We start from the raw sequence: 18,455 nt of genomic DNA on the forward strand, positions 1-18,455 counted from the left end.
TGTGGAGATTGAAAAATAAGTGGAATTCCATGCAGCATGTTGCCACTGCATTATGGAGTATAGGGGAAATCCAATTGATTATGTTCATGAGTGTTATTCGGTAGAAGCCTACATTAGGAAATACGGTCAAAGGTTGAGCCTTTACCAGAAAATAGTGAATGGCCAACTAAAGGACCAGTTTTGCCACCATCTAGAGGATCAGTTGGTAGGCTCGAAAACTTGTAGAAGGAACCTAGAGAAAAAGCAAAGCAATCAAAAGAATTTCACTACTAGTTGCAGTCCTCATCTGCTGGGACATAGCAAAAGAAGATGTCCAGCCTTGAAAGTCCAACCCAGAACCAAGAAGCAGAGCATCTAATAGGTAATATTTTCTAAAAATTTATAATGAAGTTATGTTGATTGAGAATTGTATACAAAGGTTACTGAGATGGTTGTGATGCAATTTTAGTTGTTTGATATGGTCGAGAATGCTACTAAGATTGTGTAGAACGAAAGATAAAATTTAGCGTTGACTATGTTTCAAATAGTATTCATGTGATTGTGCTTTTAAATAGGTGGTGAGTTTTATGAATTTCAATTGTTTTAGCAGTGTAACATTCACTTTCAGTTTAGAGAAAACTTGTGCTTTGTAAACATTCTTGTTTGTCACTGAGCATGGGTTGAAAAGTTAATAATAAATTGTTTGTTTACTGCATTCAGTTACGGTTTTGACGTTGAAAGGGGTTGGTTTTGTTTTCTGCTTGTTTTGATATTCAGAATATGGTTGGTTTTTCTGAAGCATATTGTTTTGACATTGAGAATTAGTTTTAGTTTTTTTCAACTGCTATGGTTTTGACATTAAAATGGTGGTTGAGTTTTTCTGAAGCATTTTGTTTTATATTCGAAATTGTTTTAGTGCTTTTTTTTTTTTTTTTTTTTTTTTTTTCAGTTACTACTATTTTGAGAAATAGATTGGTCATGTTTTGAGTGCTTGATGTTCAATTTCTGGGATTGTGTTTCAATGCTTTAATATTATCTTTGATTAAGTGTACTTTTGTTAAAAAAAATATATATATATATTATTTACAGTCAGAATAGAAGTGTTTTAAGTGTTTTAGTATGCTACAGCCAATAAGTGTGTAAAAATGTCAAAATTGATGCATATAAAGTAAGAATCTAACTGTTTAAGTATGCAAAAAAGTTGGGTTTACATATACCTTTTATTTTGGGCTTAATAATATCCATTTTGTGTGGAAGAAAAGAACTTAGTTTGCTGAAACTGCAACTTGATCTTCACAGCCACCAAGCCAAGTATCAAATTGTGCCCGATCCACTCTATCACAACAACCTCCAACCAAATCATTTGCAACTTCTAGGAGATGTACTTCCATGCATGGGACAACTACCTTGAACCAGATATTATGTAACTATATTTGTTGTAGCATCACAGCCCCTCCCAAGTGGATCCGGTGCATCCACACGGCCAAGAAAACCAAAGAAGACAGTCACTGGGAAGTGGTATTAGGGAGCGGGTAGATTTGATGGATTACTATTGAACAGTTGTTGGTGGCAGATGTTTAGTAGTGGTTTAGGGTTGAGCATTTAGGAGAATTGAACTCAATTTTTGGCAGGATTGTCTGTATGGGTGCCCTTTTTTTAGGCAATTGTGTTGCTTTGTTTGCTTTGTGAATGACAGTTGAAATAGTCAAGACAATGTGCTGGCTTGTTTGCATATCAAATTTTATATCTATATTGGATTGCACACTTGTATTTTTGTGGCCTGGACATGGAGAGATTCTCCTTTTTATGTTTTTATAATGGAGTTTTATTTAGTCGAATTGGTGTCATGTCTCCACTTTTAATTACATCTTGTTTCTTTCATGATCATTTCCAAAAGTAAATTATTCATTTCACCATCTTCTTACACTTCAAATATTTTGACAAAATATCTTAATTCTCCTTTAATGAACAACTTAACAAAATACAACAATCTAACATCTCCATTAATGAACAAACATACAAAACAACACAAACATCTCCATTACTTAACAAACTTACATAACGACACTGTTAAGAGTAACTTGCAGCAGAGTGGCTTTTTAAACTTGTGTTTAATGCGTTACATAATTAATCATCAAACCATGAAACAAAATAATCAACAAGAGTAGAAAGTAAAGCACTCAAGGAATTTACATGGTTCGACTAAAAATCATTTTAGCCTACATTCATTGGATCACATCCAAATGAAGAAAATTCACTATAACAAACACAATACAAGCAAATCCAAAGTTGATGTTATGTACAACAATGTAAAACACTCCCTGTTCAAAAAGATTCTAACTCCACCCTCTGATTTCTCCAATGTTTTGCTACAGCTTGCTTTAGCCCAAGACATCGCTTGGTCAGTTCGAGCTTCACTAGAGCTTCAATGGTAGAGGTCTTGTTTTAGCTCCATAACTTTACTTTCTTCAAGCTTTCAACAATGGAACAACGTTCCAATACTCAAACACTAATAGAATGATCGACAATAGAATCAACAAACAAATAGAACCTGTGCTAGAATATACTTTGAAAATTCAGAGCAAAATGATTTTTGTAAAAACCAAGTTGTTCATGCAAGGAAGAAGATGACTCTATTTAAATCCTTGCATGAACCGATCTCCACCGTACACGTGTGAGAACCTTTTAACAACTTTCTTAGACCACTCTAAAAAGAGAGTGATATCTGTAAAGTGACTTATCATACAAGTCTCATGAAAACAAATTAAGATAAAAATTTCTTAAAGAAGGACATCTATACAGAGAGAAACGATTAATAAGATATTTACATATAAACCAGAAATGTGCCCACATGTTTTGTTGAGAACGACTATGTGAACAAGACATTGCATGCACATACAACAAGATTGAGAGTTTTAGAAGAGGAAGAAAAGAAGAATCAGAGAGAAGTTTGTAGAAACTGAATCTTTCATGTATTCGATTGAAAAGTTGGTCAAGTACAATGAGTCAACTCCTCTTTTTATATCAAGGGAGTGGGCTGAGTAAGCTTTAGTAAAGCTTGACAGTAACAATTACAAAGATAATCAAAACGACATCATTTTGATGTTTTTTAAAAGGGAAATTACAAAGGTAACCTTTGGCTAACATTCCCCCTCAAACCATACTATCTCTCCTTAGAGCAATTCGATCAAATCATCCTTGGCTAACATTCCCTCTCAATTCATACTACCTCTACTCAGATTAATTAAGATGTTACAACATGTGTAAACAATTAAAGAAAATCACAATCGTGCTTAATAACAAAAAGTGCATACATCACTAATAATAAGCACACATATTTCATAATTTGACAAACAACACTTACAGGCACAAACATTTACATGAATTTAACACAACATCAACAGAATTTTCGATCCATCTAACATCGCAAATTCTTCTTCTTCAAAACAACAACCAGACTTTAACAAAAAACAAAAAAAAACAAAACTAATAAGCTGAAAACAAAACACCACGGCAGCATTCTTCATAGCACTAAGTTCATCTTCATCTTGATCTTGTTCAACCCGTCTTCATTTTTCACAACCCGCATGATCATCAACTCCACATTTTCAACATTAACCCAAAGAAAATTAACACGGTGTTAATCATCATCATCCAACATCAAGCCACAATCAGAAAAATGGTTTGGAAACTGTAGATGTAAAAATCTACCTGTACGGAAGGGGGTCTGATCCCGTGAGGTTAAGGCCATTAGCGATCCGCTGCACCTGCACACGTAAAGAAACAAACGCGTAAAGTGAACGAGAAACACCGGGGTGGTGTTTACCGTAGGCACTTCGATGCTCAAGTTAGCAAGGTTGAAAGAGGCTTAGTATAGTGAGGGCTAGGGAGTAGAGAGGTTACCAGAAGTCTAGTCGGGGACTATGACTATAGCGGTGATGTGAAGCTCTCAAGTATGAGCTTCGGGTGTGAAGGTGTAATGTAATCTATCCTTTGTGAGAGGGCTGGCCTCTGTTTATATAGCGACTGTCTGGTCTCCCAATCCTGGTGGGAGTAGGAGTCCTAGTGTGACTTTGATACAAACCCTAGAAAAGTTAGGGCGGTGGTGAGCTGTCTTACCTGCGTCCGAATAGGAAGGTGATTCGAGCAGGAAAACCACTTCGAATAGGAGATTGATCAAGAACAGGAAAGTGATCAAGAATAGGAAAGTGATCAGTGGGGGCCGTGGGCTCTAAACTCGCCTATAGGCCTAGGAAGTGAACTAGAACTGGGAGGCCCGTGCCTAGATGGTTTGGGTAGGCCGTATCTCGTATCTAATGGGACTAATCTAGCTTGGGCCTCTTTGGGATTGGGCCTAGTCTCTTCTTCACTGGTGGTCCTGTTTTCCTATTTGGGCCAAGGACGATTTTTGGCCCTAACAGTTTGTCCCTCACTCTCTGAGTTAAGAGTTTCTTAAGTCAGAGAGTAAGTAGTGATCGAGGCGTGCTCGGCCTTCCTTCTTGGACGATCGATCGTCGGTGTAGCAGAATAGTCTGATGTAGATAACTTCTTTCGTCAAGGGTCGCTCGGTATGCCCTGTCAGTGTAAAGGGCCGAAGGGGCAAGCAGTAGCATTTCCAAGGATCATGTGCTCATTCGGTAAATCCCGCCGACCTGAGGGGCGAGATATCGATCTATAGTTGGGGTGTTTGCTCGTTAAGCCGGGTCGAATGAGTTAGGAAGTACTAAACTAAAAGCTCCACTCGGTCGGGTTGCGCAGACTATCAAGTGGATGTGATACATGGAGCTCGACCAAAGCTTGTCCACTCGTCCGCTACGGAAGGATGAACGGGCGAGGCCTCCTGCCTTGTTCTGAAGGGGGCTCGAACCGGGCCGTTCCAAGCTGACAGACCGGTAGTCCAGGCTTTCCAGGCCGGCAAAGCATGGGACATTTAAAGTGCCTTCGGAAGTCAAGGGCTAAGTCGATAGGGAGGATCGGGCGATGGAGTGGAAGGGATATGCGAGTTTTAACATTGGTTGCCCACTCGTCAACTACGGAAGAACGAATGGGCTAGGCCCCTGCTTTGTTCATCTAGAGAGAGCTCGAGCCAGGCCGTTCCAAGCTGATCGACCAGTCGGGAAGGCCTCCTGAGCTTGTGAATTGTGGGGGCATGTTAGGTCCACTGTCGGGTACGTGCTGACTTGGTTAGGAGGTCAGGGCGATCGATCCAGGCTTCCGTACGTCGCTGTAGTTTCCCAGGTGCCACAGATGTTTGCCACATGTTCGGCGGAGATCCAATCCTTATTTTCGAGGCGAGAAAATGAAAAGACGTTCTGACTCGTGGCCAATCATGGGCCGCCATGTGTCTTCGCATGTCAATTTTCCCTTTTAAAAACGACTGGGTGGACTGTTCATCTTCCAGTTTGCATTTTTCTCCCCTTTTCTCTTTAAAAAATTTTCTTTTCTTTCCGTTTCTTCAACTTCGTTCCAGTTTCTCTTTAACAACGTTGGATTTTTTTGGCAAACGACAGCTTTCTTTCTGCAGTCTAGCATTTTATGTAAATATCCTTTTCTTTGGACTGATTTTGGTTTGTTTTCGTTGTTTGCTAAGTCTTTGGAATTTAGGGCAAAGTTCTTTGAATTTTTTGAGTAGTTTCGATTGGTTTGGGGGTGTTTAGAACGTTTTTAGAATAGGCGTGAATTTTGGTATTCCTAGTGGTTTTCCGGTGACTTGGTTGGTTGTTTTGGAGTTTTTCAGGTGTTTTGGACGGAACTGAGAAGACGAAACGATTTAAGTACGGCCTTGATTTGGCTCGGTCGGTCTGCCTAACCGGATCGAGTGGCAGGTTGGATTGCTGTTGAATTGGGTAGGTAAGTCCTCCGGTCTATCCGACCAAGTGGTAAGAGGGTGTGCGAAGTTGACTGAAAAGGTGATCGGTCGTCCAGACCAAGTGGGTGATTAGACAGTGGAGGTGTTTGAGCTGGTGAGTTGGTAAGCAAGGGTGAACAGACTCATAGGGCCGAGCTTGAAGGCGAGTCGGTCGCCTGGGGCGAACAAGGGGAGTCAGTTGGATAGTTCAGTCAATTATAGGGGTCGATCGGAGCTTGGGCTTGTAAGAGTTGGCAAGTAGTTGACTGTGATTGGTCGACCGGTGTTGGGGGGCGAGTGATAGCTTGGTGTTTGTGTCCTTATTCGGTCAGGTGTCCCGGGTGATCGGTCGCTTGACACTTGGGTTTCTTGAAGTTTTGAAATTTGGGTTGAGTCGGTCGGTAGCGAGGGTCAACCAAGGTTTAAGAGTTGACGAGTTGTCGGGTAGGTCACCTGGTGCTAAAGGGCGAGTGAAAGCTAGATTTAGTATCTTCATTTGGTTGGTGGCTCAAGGCGAGTGGTTCTTTGACACTTAGTTTCTTTTTTTAGAGTTCTGAATCTAGGACCAAGTCGATCGGTTGGGCTGGGCAATCGGGTCACTATGTCAAACACTGAATCAGCTAGCTCGAGTGAAATTGTGGTAGACGTTAGGGATGAGTATGAGTGTGCCCCCACCATAGTGATGATGCCCGAAGGGGGTGTTCCGATTGGGGTATCGATTGGAGTTAGTGTAGCTGCCCTAAGGACGAGTACTCCCGGCCCGAGTGGTTCAGGCAGGCATGGGAGAAGTGGGGAAGACTCCGAAGGAGCTGGTAGTCCATCTTCTTCCAATAGCAGCTTTGAGGAAGAGCCGAGTCAACAGGGCAGCAGGATCTTGACCAAGCATTATCCTCCTGCGCTTAAGAAAAGCAATGTGTGGCGCATCCGGACTTTGTACTATATTTCGAGTTTGGTTAATATTCGAATGTCACGGTCATACGAACAGGTTAACTGGGAGGCACCGGGCTGGGTTAGTGTTTATGAGAAATGGTTCCATGATGGATTGAGGCTACTTTTTCCTCACCTAGTCTGGGAGGTGTTGAACCACTTCATGATTGCTCCTTCTCAACTCATGCCAAACGGTTGGAGGTTACTTATGGCTCTTGAGGACCTATGTACCTAGAACCAGGTGATGTTTGGGCTGCATGAGTTGTACTAGTGACCGACCTGTGGTCCAGCGACAAGAACTAGAAGGATCGATACTTTTTTGTGAGGGGTTAGGCTATCTTCGAAGAGAGAGGACAAGGAGACATCCCAAGCAGCTGGAGGGCTACTGGTGAGATCTTTGTTGCTTTCTTTGTACTTTGATTACTAAATTTTGATTGTGTTTTTTTGCTTACAGAGCTAGAGTACAATCGGGCCGGGCAGAGCGGAGACGGCTTGGATGTAGCGACCTAGAGGGTTCTAGCTATTTCGAAGGATCAGAGGGATTGGCGGGTAGTGTTGGCAGAGTCTAACCTCAGAACCAGCCACCTTTGGGTCGGAGTAGAGGCGATTCAGCGAGGTATTCCCTTCCTTCATTGAAGCAGACCTGGGACGTGCTTCTGGCTTGGTACTGCAATCATATCATTTTTGGTGAGTTAAGGCTGAACCCACTAACCATTGGAGAGTTTGCGCTTGCAGAGACTCTAATGAAGAAGTTGAGCGTCCCCAACGCGAGCGAGTTCATTGCCCGGCGTCGGGAGAAGAGAAGGAGGGAATCCTTGGCCAGGGAGGATAGGAGAGTGGAGGACGTGTTGGCGACGCCATCGAGTCAGCAGCCCATAGCCGGAGCTGGGACGTCCCAGACCACGATCATGGATGAGGAGGCCAAGACAATTACTTTCAAGATTCTGGCTACTGCGTCGACCTATTCTGATGGGACTTCCATGAACAAGCTGGCTGACTCGTTCTTATTCTCGATGGACGAGACGCGCCTGAACCAAATGGGCACAGTTGCTGCTACCGACTGGGGAGTGTCCCACTCCTTACAGGTATAACAGTAGTTTTGTTCTATTTAGCTCTTTGATTTCGTACTGATGACAATACCTTGTTGTGCAGGCACTTACGAGCAGCCTTCATTTGAGGAAGTCTGTGGTGGCACAGGAGAAGAGGATACAAGATGTGTCCAAGGCAAACACTAGCTTGTGCCAGAAAGAGGCAACAGCCTGGAAGGCCAAGCAAGAGTTTCAACAGTGTCTGAGGGATAGCGAGCGTGAGTTGGAGAAGTTGAGGCGTGAGTTGGCCGAGAAGACCGTAGAGATCGAGTCTCTTAAGGAGCAGTGTATTTCCATCGCTGATGACGCTATCATCAAGGCCCAGGGTGAACTCATGCTTGAGTTCAAGGAAGGGAAAACCTCTCACTGGGATCCAGACGGAGACATCCAGCTCATGCGAGAGATGCTAGAAGAGGGAGACAGTCATCCGGGGGGACAGGACGAGAAGCAGATGCCTGATTTTGCTAGTTAGCCGGGGCCGTCAGATGTTGGGGATGCGAGCGACTGGGCTGCTAGGACGGGTGCTGGCGATACAAACGTGATGACCGAGTCGAAGATGGAGGAGGCGACTCGTATTGAGGATACTTAGCTTAGTTTTTCCTTTATGTACTTTGGGGCCTGCGATGCCCTTTTTCTTGGCGTGTGTGCCATTTTTTGTATTCTAAACTGAGTCATTTCAGGCTGTATGTATTATACTCGATTTTTCTAACTTCTGATTCTTTCTTCATGGATGAGTGAGTTGTTCATTGTTTCTTTACCTGTAGATGCACTAAGTTGTGTTTGTTACTTTAGTGTTGCCTAGTGGCTAAGGCATTTAGGACTTATGTTGGGCTAGGTTGGTGCTTTGTTTATTGCAGGTGTAAGAACCATTCACTGAGTCTGGCCGACCGAGTACGAAGTCTTGGATTGACAGAAGTCAATTCGGAGGTGTGAATTTTTGGGTCGGACAAGGCCGACTCGAAGGTGTGAATTGTAGATCGGGCTGAGCCGATTTGATAGTGTAATTTCATGGATCGAGCGGGGCCGATCGAAGGTGATTTCGTGAACCAGGGGGGTCGATTCGAAGGTGTTTTCGTGAACCGAGCGAGGTCAATTAGAAGGTGTTATTGGCAAATCAGGCAGGGCCAATCTGAAGGTGTTATTGTGAATCGATCAGGGCTGATTCGAAGGTGCGAAATCGTGGATCGGGTAGGGCCGATCTGAATATGTAATCGTGAATCGAGCAGGATCGATTTGGAATTGTAATTTTGTGGATTGGGCATGGCCTATCTGAAGGTGTTACAAATAATTGATCGACCGGAGTCGATTTGTAGACAAAAAGTTTCTGAATAATACTTCTTTAATATTTGGCCATGAGGCCAACTGTCTAAGAGGAGGTGGATAGGCCCACTCATCCCTTTCAAATAAAAAAGAAAAACAGGAAAAAGATAAGTTCACCTAGAAATAGTAGCGTTTGAGGTGAACAGCATTCCAACTGTTATTGATGTCTTTGCCCTTGGTGGTTTGGAGTTTGTAAGCACCCTTCCCTGCTTCTTTAGTTATCTTGTAGGGGCCTTCCTAAGTGGGACCGAGTTTGCTAGAGTTGATCTCCTTGGTGTTTTGGAAGACCTTGCGGAGGACCCAGTCACCTATCTTGAAAGTATGGATCCTCACGTTACGGTTGTAGTGACGGGTGGCCTGTTGCTGGTAGACTGCGTTGAGGATGCTCGCTCGTTCGCACAGCTCGTCGATGGTGTCCAGGTTCTGGCAAAGGTTCTAGCTGTTTGATTCTTCGTCCGTCCATTGGAGCCTGGTGGACAGGACTGATACTTCGGCTAGGATGACCGCTTCCAAACTGTATATGAGAGAGAAGGGGGTCTTGCCCGTTGATGAGCAGGCCGTGGTTCGGTATGACCAAAGGACTCCGGGTAGTTCATCTGCCCATGCACCTTTAGCTTTCTGTAATCGCTTCTTTAATGTCTGAATGATGGTCTTGTTTGATGACTCAGCCTGGCCGTTAGACTGTGGGTTGTGAGGGGTTGAGAAGCTCATTTTTATTCCCCACATGTCACAGAAATCCCTGAAGCCTGAACTGGTGAACTGAGATCCATTGTCGGTGACGATCTCCTTCGGTATCCTAAACCTGCAGATAACATTCTTCCATATTAAGGCTTTTACCTCTCGGTCTCTGACTTGTGCGAAGGCTTCGACTTCAATCCACTTGGTAAAGTAGTTTGTCACAGCTAACATGAAGACTCACTGTTCGGGTGTAGTCGGTAGTTTTCCCACAATGTCCACTCCCCACTTCATAAAGGGCCAGGGTGTGAGGATGGAATGGAGTTGCTTTGGTGGGAGGTGTGAGACATGAGCAAACCTCTGACAACTGTCACACTTCTTCACATAAGCGGCCAAATCGGTGCGTATGATCGGCCAGTAATATCCAACAGTGATCACCCATTGTGCAAGGCTACGTCCCCCAGCATGGTTTCCACATTTGCCTTCATGTAGCTCGGCAAGGGCACATTAGGCCTCTTCTGGGCTTGTGGACTTGAGATAAGGGCCCGAGAATGATTTTCTAAGGAGTTGGCCTTCATGTATGGTGAATCTGGCGGCTCTTGCTTTTAGTCGTCGTGACTCGTTCTTGTCAGTTGGGAGTTTGTCGTGTTTCAAGTATTTCACTATGTGAGTCATCCAGCAGTCGGCTTGTTCAACACCTATGGCTTCCTCGGGCAACTTGTTTGGTTGTTATTCCTTCCAGTTGGCGGGTCACTGCATGAATAATAGAGGGATGGATGACTGGGAAGAACATTTGAGGGCTGAGCCGAGGTTGGCAAGGGCATCAGCGTGGGAGTTCTCTGCTCTGGGGATTTGGACAATGGAGAACTCATCAAATTGGGCCTGCAGCTCCTTGACCATGCTCAAGTAGGATGTCATCTTTGAGTCAAGTGCTTGATACGTGCCTTGCAGTTGATTGACCATGAGCTGGGAATCAGACTTCACCTCTAGTCTCTTTGCTCCAATTTCTTTGGCTAAGGAAAGTCTAGCTATGAGGGCCTCATATTCGGCTTCATTGTTCGTGCACTTGAACCCACACTGTATTGTCCGCTGGATCATGTCTCCTTCTGGCGCAATCAGTACTAATCTGAGTCTGCTTCCATTTACATTACTCGAGCCGTCCACTAAGAGAGTCCACTTGGAAGGTGGTCCGCCGTTCATGCATAACAACTCACTCTCTGCTTGGGTGGTGGTATTCGGGGTGAAATCAGTAATGAAGTCAGCTAACACCTGGGACTTGATGGCAGTGCGAGGCTGGTATGATATGTCTAACTCACTGAACTCTACTGTCCACTGCAGGAGTCGGCCTGATAGCTCTGGTTTGTGCAGTATCTTCTTGAGTGGGAAAGAGGTGAGTACAACTATTGAGTGACACTGAAAGTATGGCCTGAGCTTTCTGGATGCATGGATGAGGGCAAGGGCCAATTTTTCCAGCTGACTGTACCATTTTTCTGTGACAAGGAGTGATTTGCTTACATAGTAGACTGGCAATTGCTTCGTTTCTTCTTCTCGAACAAGTACTGTTGAGATGGCTATCTCTGAGTGTTAGTGTATATTAGTGTATGCCCTAGAAACCATTCGTGTTGTCGGTTTCAGAGCATTTTGTCTTGTATCTATATATATCATAAATAATAGAAGAAAGAGTTCTTCAATTCATATATGTAAATTGCTTCCTTTATTCAGTCATGCATTTAAAATAAAGTATGTATATGAATTGTCCAGATGATTCATTTAATAGGTAAATGAATTATCGAAAAGGGTTCCCTACGGAAGCAATATAAATTTGGGCAACTATATTGTACAGTAGGCATACCGGATGCTTCCGAAAGATATCATGAGTTGATATAAGTACGGATGACGATGATAGTCATGTCACTAGGGCATTGGTATGGATTAACGGTTGGTGAACTGTTTTTCGAACGTGACCGAATAACGACAAATCACTTGGAAAAGCATGTAGTCAATGATTTATCGTTTGGTTATATCAGTGCACGATGTAGTCCTTTGACCTGAGACATTGTAGTCGGATCCGATATGGATGCGTATGGTTCATACGGTGTATAAGTACGAGACTAATCATGTTTCGTACAATAAAGCCTATTTGGTCATGCGTTGTTCATATGCGGAAACGAACGATGGTCAAGAGGGGATCCATTGACTCGGAAATATAGGATCGGGAGTACCGCTGACTCCATCCGGATTCGAGTTCCTAGACGAACATCGATAAATGTCGGAAAACTGAATCTCTGGCCAGAGTCTATTATTAGTCATACAAAAGTAAGTTTGTGATGACAAGTTCCGGACATATTGATCGACAATTCGGTAGAAGATCGAGTTTAGGATTTTGACGTTCCATGAATCCATACTCGATTAGGATATCTCAATGGAGGGACTTTACCTGCATGGTACGTATGATCTGAAATGGGTTCGATGAAGTATTTCTTCATCGTGGTTTAGGGACTATGGCACATTGCTAGATGTTTACCATAGTCGTTGGGCCTCCGGACGGGTTTCCGGATTCATCCAGAACCGGCTCACGGCTAATCCACGGTGGACCTACATGGTCACACCAATAGCCTTGAGAAGTTAGAGAATGATGAGAGAGAGAAATGATTATCCGAAGAGGGCTAGCACCTTCCGAGGTTAATAACGGGATTTCTATAGTAATAGTTACATAGAAAACAATTTGTGACATTTTAAGGGTTAAAATGGTCAAGCAATAATTAATTATATTTAATTATTATATCTTAAAGTGTTAAGATTAATGAGATGAACAAAAATAACCTTTTAATAGTTAAAGGGAAAAAGGGGTAAATTTTTGGGTTGTTAATGTAAACTAGTTTAGTTTACATGGGCCCTTGAATAATATTGATTATTCAAAGGGTAGCATATTAAATTCGTGGGGTCCCTTTATAAAATAAGATTTTATTGGGCTTGGAAGTGAAAAATAAATAATTGCAAAATTGCCCAAGTATATATAAATGCAAAAGGTTGCATTTTTGTTCATAACACACATTGTTCACTCAAAGCAAAACCAAAACTCTCTCTAAAAGCCACGACCACTCTCTAAACCTCTCAAGGTGGTGTTAAAGTGTAGAGGTTTCATCCTTTTGAAGCTAATCTTCATCAATCCAAAGCAAAGGAGTAGGTATAATCTCATATCCAAGCTTTGCATGTAAACCGTTTTTTTAATCCATGCTTTCATGCTTTCATTCTCCATCTCCACCACTCTTCATGCATGCTGAATCTTTCATTAGTGACTTGACAAGCATGTCGTTGATGTATACCTCCATGTTGTCTCCGAGGTATTCGGCGAACGTCTTGTTGACCAGCCACTAGTAAGTAGCCCCAGCATTCTTAAGGCCAAATGGCATCACCTTATAGCAATAGGTCCCCCTTTCTGTGATGAAGGCTGTCTTCTCCTGGTCATCCGGGTGCATCAAGATCTGGTTGTATCCTGAGAAGACATCCATGAAACTAAAGAGCTCATGACCTGCGATCGCATCAACCATCATGTCGATATGTGGGAGCGGGAAGGAGTCCTTAGGGAAGGCTTTGTTTAAGTCCGTGAAATCGATGCACACTCTCCACTTCCCGTTCTTTTTCTTTACTACCACGACATTCGCCAGCCATTCGGGGTAGTGGACCTCTTTGATCATACCATTACTCAGTAGCTTCTCGACCTCTTCATTGACAATTTGGTTACGCTCTAGTGCGAATTTCCTTCTCTTCTGCTTCACTGGTGGGTGATCTGGGTCTACCTTGAGCTGGTGAACCATTGCTTCTAGACTGACTCCGGTCATGTCGGCGTGAGACCAGGCGAAACAATCTTGGTTCTGTTTGAGGAATTCTATCAGCTTCTCTCTTGTCTCGGGCTTGAGGCGGGACCCTATGTGTGCCTTTCTCTTAGGGTCGTCCGGATGTATCTATACTTCATCTAACTCTTCCATAGATGGTTGATCTGGCTCGGTCGAAGGGGTTGGATGAGACTGTAATTGCTATGAAGAGTTACCCTTGCCTTTGAAGGCGTTCTTGTAGCAATCTCTAGAAGTTTTGGGGTCGCCCTTGACCTCTCGTACCCCCTACTTGGTTGGAAACCTGATCGTCTGGTGAAAGGTGGATGGGACTGCCCACATGTTGTGGATCCAAGGTCAGCCCAAGATGACGTTGTAGGGTGAGGGGCAGTCAATTACCAGAAAAACAGTCTATTTGTTCACTCTGCTGGCGTAGATAAGGAGGATGATCTCCCCAATAGTATACTTCTGCTCAGAGCTGAAACCAACTAGCAGTGTCGACCGCCTGTTGATGTTTGCCTCTTCTAGTCCCATAGCCTTCATTGCTTTGAGGATTAGGATGTTTGCTGAAGAGCCTCCATCTACGAATACTCTTTTCACTAGGATGTTGGCGATCTGCAGGGAGACGAGTAGAGCATCGTGATGAGGAGCGGCCAAGGTGACCGACTCGTCATCTTCAAATTGAATTACCTAATAGGTGTGTGACCATGAGACCGGATGGATGGACTGGACTTCATGGTGGTGGTTGGTTCTGGCATATCGCTTGGCTGATGAATAACTTACCCCACTGATCTCTGATCCTCCAGAGATGAGTGAGCATAATCCTTTTGGTGTGGGTTTTTACGGAGGTGGTGATAGTTCTTTTGAACTTTTGTGGCTAATGGTGTTCTTCCCCTTATTAGTTAGCAAATCTCGGAGATGTTCCCTTTTTAGAAGTGCAGCGACCTCTAGCCGCAAGGCGATGTAGTCTCCGGCGTTGTGCCCATGATCGTCATGGAACTCATACCATTTAGTCTTGTCTCTCCTTGCCTCGGGGTTGAGCTTGCTCGGCCACTTAACGATGGATCCCATTCCTTTCATAATCGCGATGACTTGGGTTGGTTCGACATTGAGGCTGTACTCTGGTACTTTGTACCGGTTCGATCCGAACTGTCTGCTCTCAGTTCTCATTGGCTGGCGATCATACAGTTTTCTAACTCTGCTCGAACTGCGTGTTGGGGGTTGGTAGCGGTGCTCCGCTGGCCTATGCTCTAGCTTCCTGTCATTCCGCCTTGAATAATATCTGGAGTGAATCATCCGGTTTATCTCATCCTCCTCCCATCTTATCTGGATCACTGCCCGGGCCAGGGCGTCTCCCATTATGGTGTAACCCAACTTTGTAAGTTCTTTGTATAGTTCTCCGTCTGGGAGGAGACCTTTCCTGAAGGTATCTACGATTGTCTCAGGGTTACATGCAGGGATAAAGATCTTCTTTTTGTTGAACCTGCTGACATACTCTCTCAGTGGCTCGCCCCTTCTCTGGTATACTCTGTATAGGTCAGCCGACAGCCTCTCGAGTTTCTTGCTGCTGGCAAACTATTCCACAAAGGTGTCAGTGAGTTGGGCGAATGAGTCAATGGATCCGTTCGGGGGATTCATGTACCATTGGAGTGTCGGGCCAGATAAGCTCGAACCGAAACTTTTGCACATGCAGGCTTCCCTCAACGGTCGGGGTATTGAGACGGTGAACATTCGCTGCTTGTACGAGGCTATGTGATCGTCTGGGTCGGTTGTGCTATCGTACAGTTTCATGTTGGGGATGGTAAACTTCTGAGGCATGTCGGCTAGGGCGATCTCATCCACGAAGGGTGAATCTGCGTAATAGTGGGGCCTGCTCTTCTTGGCTGGGACCGGCATTCCTGGGATGCGTCTCATCACTGCTTCCACATCGGCCAATCTCTTGGCTAGTACCTGTTCCATATGAGAAGGGGACGCCACTAGGTCATCCTACTTGATCGGGTTGACCTTTGCACTTGTCTTCGGCACATTTCATTGGACCGTCCCGCGCGGTGTGATTTGGTGATTCATTGCTTCGTGTACACCCTGGTAGCCTGGATCTTCATTCATTCCTTCTAGTTGGATGACTCCCATGGTAATAGTTCTAGTGTTTCGCCCTACATGAATGGTTAATGGAGTCGTCTGGTAGTCACTCGGTCCGTCAAGATGGATGGGCTCGAGTGCTGTGGTTTGTTGGGTTTGGCCGTTCAACCCGTGGGGGTGAGCTGAGCCAAATTGGGTTTATGTTGGGAAGGTTGACTGGACATAAGGTGGGACGGTAAGGATGAGTTGGTCTTGCAGGTTCGGGCTTTCTATCACTGGACTGTCTTGATCTTGAAGCTGGGATGGGTCGGCTGAATGGTGTTCTGTTGGTGTATCTTTATCTCCATGTGTCAGGACAAAATCGTCGACCGTCGATGAGTTTAACTTACGCGGCCTTTTGCCAGAGACCGGGGGTCGGTGCTCCGGTGTGTGGAGAGGTTGCATGGATGGAACAGGGGCGCGGAACCGATTGGGGGGTGCCTGGTCAGGCTGAAACTCTAGATCATAGAATTGACTCACCTGCTCCTTAAGAGACTGGTTTTCTGCCCTGATTGATGCATTTTCGGTCCGGATTGCATTGTTCTCGGCTTCTAGTGCGGCTACCTTATCCAAGTTCTGTTGCATGAGGGCGGTCAGAGCCTCCAGTTTGGCCTCGAGGCCAAGGTTAGCATTGTTGGAGTTGTCAACCATGGAAGGTTCCTCTACGTAGCAAGGTTCGTTGAGCCAAATGATTACTAGAGGCCCCACGGTGGGCGCCAAACTATAGACGTAAAAATCTACCTATACGGAAGGGGGGTCTGATCCCGTGAAGTTGAGGCCACTAGCGATCCGCTGCACCTGCACACGTAGAGAAACAAACTTGTGAAGCGAATGAGAAACACCAGGGTGGTGTTTGCCGTAGGCACTCCGACGCTCAAGTCAGCAAGGCTGAAAGAGGCTTAGTATAGTGAGGGCTAGGGAGTAGAGAGGTTACCGGAAGTCTAGTCGTGGACTGTGACTACGGTGGTGATGTGAAGCTCTCAAGTAGGAGCTTCGGATGTGAAGGTGTAATGTAATCTGTCCTTTGTGAGAGGGTTGACCTCTGTTTATATAGCGACTGTCTGGTCTCCCAATCCTGGTGGGAGTAGGAGTCCTAGTGTGACTCTAATGCAAACCCTAGAAAAGTTAAGGTGGTGGTGAGCTGTTTCACCTGCGTCCAAATAAGAAGGTGATCCGAACAGGAAAACCACTTCGAATAGGAGATTGATTAGGAACAGGAAAGTGATCAGTGGGGGTCGTGGGCTCTGAGCTCGCCTATAGGCCCAGGAAGTGAACTGGAATTGGGAGGCTCGTGCCTAGATGGTTCGGGCAGACCGTATCTCGTATCGAATGGGACTAATCTGGCTTGGGCCTCTTTGGGATTAGGCCTGGTCTCTTCTTCGCTGGTGGTCCTGTTTTCCTATTTGAGCCAAGGACGATTTTTGGACCTAACAGAAACTTTATCAACCGACCATTAATCTCCTTTTTCTCTTCCATTGAGCAGCAAAACTTTTGGATTTGATCAATCCCGATTTCAAAAGTGTCCACGGCATGATAATTTCCCTTGAGTTTATAACAAAAAATTTTGAATCACATTCTTTCATCATCATATCAAAGAGAAAACTAAACAAACATAATCAGAACATATACACATAAATCTAACTATGTGCAGGTTAGAACATATACACATAAATCTTAACCTTAAACGAATATTAGCTCAACAAGTAAAGTCAAATAGCATTGATCGATCAATTGTTCTTTCTTTCAGAAACACTAGAAGTTTATAAATTGTCACATAATTACATAATTACATTACTTATATTCATACATGTCAAAACATACATATTCATGTAAGAATAAATAAAAAGCACATACATCAATTTATTGTGGTTCAAGTTCATTGAAAAACTTTAATTTACTTTCCTCAATGCCTCCAACCACAAACTCAGAAACAATGATCTTACGTTTGAACCTAACCATGAAATATTACTAAGCAGTTGTATTGAATAACCCTAGATGTCATATTTTTAGTAAATTCATCATTACTCAAAATCTTTGAAATTTGACATAGGTTTAGTAAACATGTATGTACAATCATAGAAAAATTTGCCATTTAAATAAAGCTCTAATTTTTTCTCAAATTAGGTAGATATTAAACTACTACAATCTATCAAATTAAACTTTATACTAAGAAGTCACTAATCCGGGCTCTTTTAGTAATTTTATTTCTTAACAAAACTTTATGAGATTTTAATAGGTTTTAGTACAAATATAAGAATATCACCAGAAAAAAAATCACATCTAAAAAAGTTTAATAACACACCTAAGTTAGGTAATTCTGAAAGTTCCAAAATCTGTCAAACTGAAATCTATATCGAATTATCGAGGATTATCTGGTAAAACTTTTTTATAATTTTTCATAATTTAAACTAACTTACAAAATTTTAGCAAATGATTGAAGACATACAGAGCACGTACAGAAAATTTCATGTAAATTTAAATAAACTCTAAATAGGTCAAAACAATTTCTTAATATTGAATGCTGTAAGACTACAAAATTTTCAAGTTCTTGTATTGTAACATTGAAAAATCATAACTCTTTTCAAAACCATCATATAAACATGAAGCTACCTTCAAAATGATAAGCAACACGTCTATTTCAACATATCTAAAAAATAGTTTATAGTT

The 18,455-nt window shown here is 43.4% G+C and overlaps 1 protein-coding gene across 1 annotated transcript; it reads right to left on the reverse strand.

Moving 5' to 3' along the window:
• Positions 1 to 14,510: 14,510 nt before the first annotated feature.
• Positions 14,511 to 15,629, reverse strand: LOC116139112. The gene is made up of 2 exons (XM_031424784.1): positions 15,313 to 15,629; positions 14,511 to 15,090 (listed from the first exon to the last, which is right to left on the reverse strand). Exons 1-2 carry the CDS (start codon positions 15,627 to 15,629, stop codon positions 14,511 to 14,513), a joined length of 897 nt encoding a protein of 298 aa, XP_031280644.1.
• Between the last annotated feature and the right edge of the window lie 2,826 nt (positions 15,630 to 18,455).

The sequence above is a fragment of the Pistacia vera genome, unplaced genomic scaffold (assembly GCF_008641045.1).
Source record: "Pistacia vera cultivar Batoury unplaced genomic scaffold, PisVer_v2 Contig347, whole genome shotgun sequence".
NCBI lineage: Eukaryota > Viridiplantae > Streptophyta > Magnoliopsida > Sapindales > Anacardiaceae > Pistacia > Pistacia vera.

What these genes read in the sequence shown, in the direction of transcription:
- LOC116139112 (XM_031424784.1), bottom strand. Translation starts at nt 15,629, where the DNA reads ATGGAACAGGTACTAGCCAAGAGATTGGCCGATGTGGAAGCAGTGATG. An exon ending in TCTGGCCCGACACTCCAATG is followed by an intron (nt 15,091 to 15,312) that starts GTACATGAATCC and finishes AGATACCTTCAG; the next exon opens with GAAAGGTCTCCTCCCAGACG.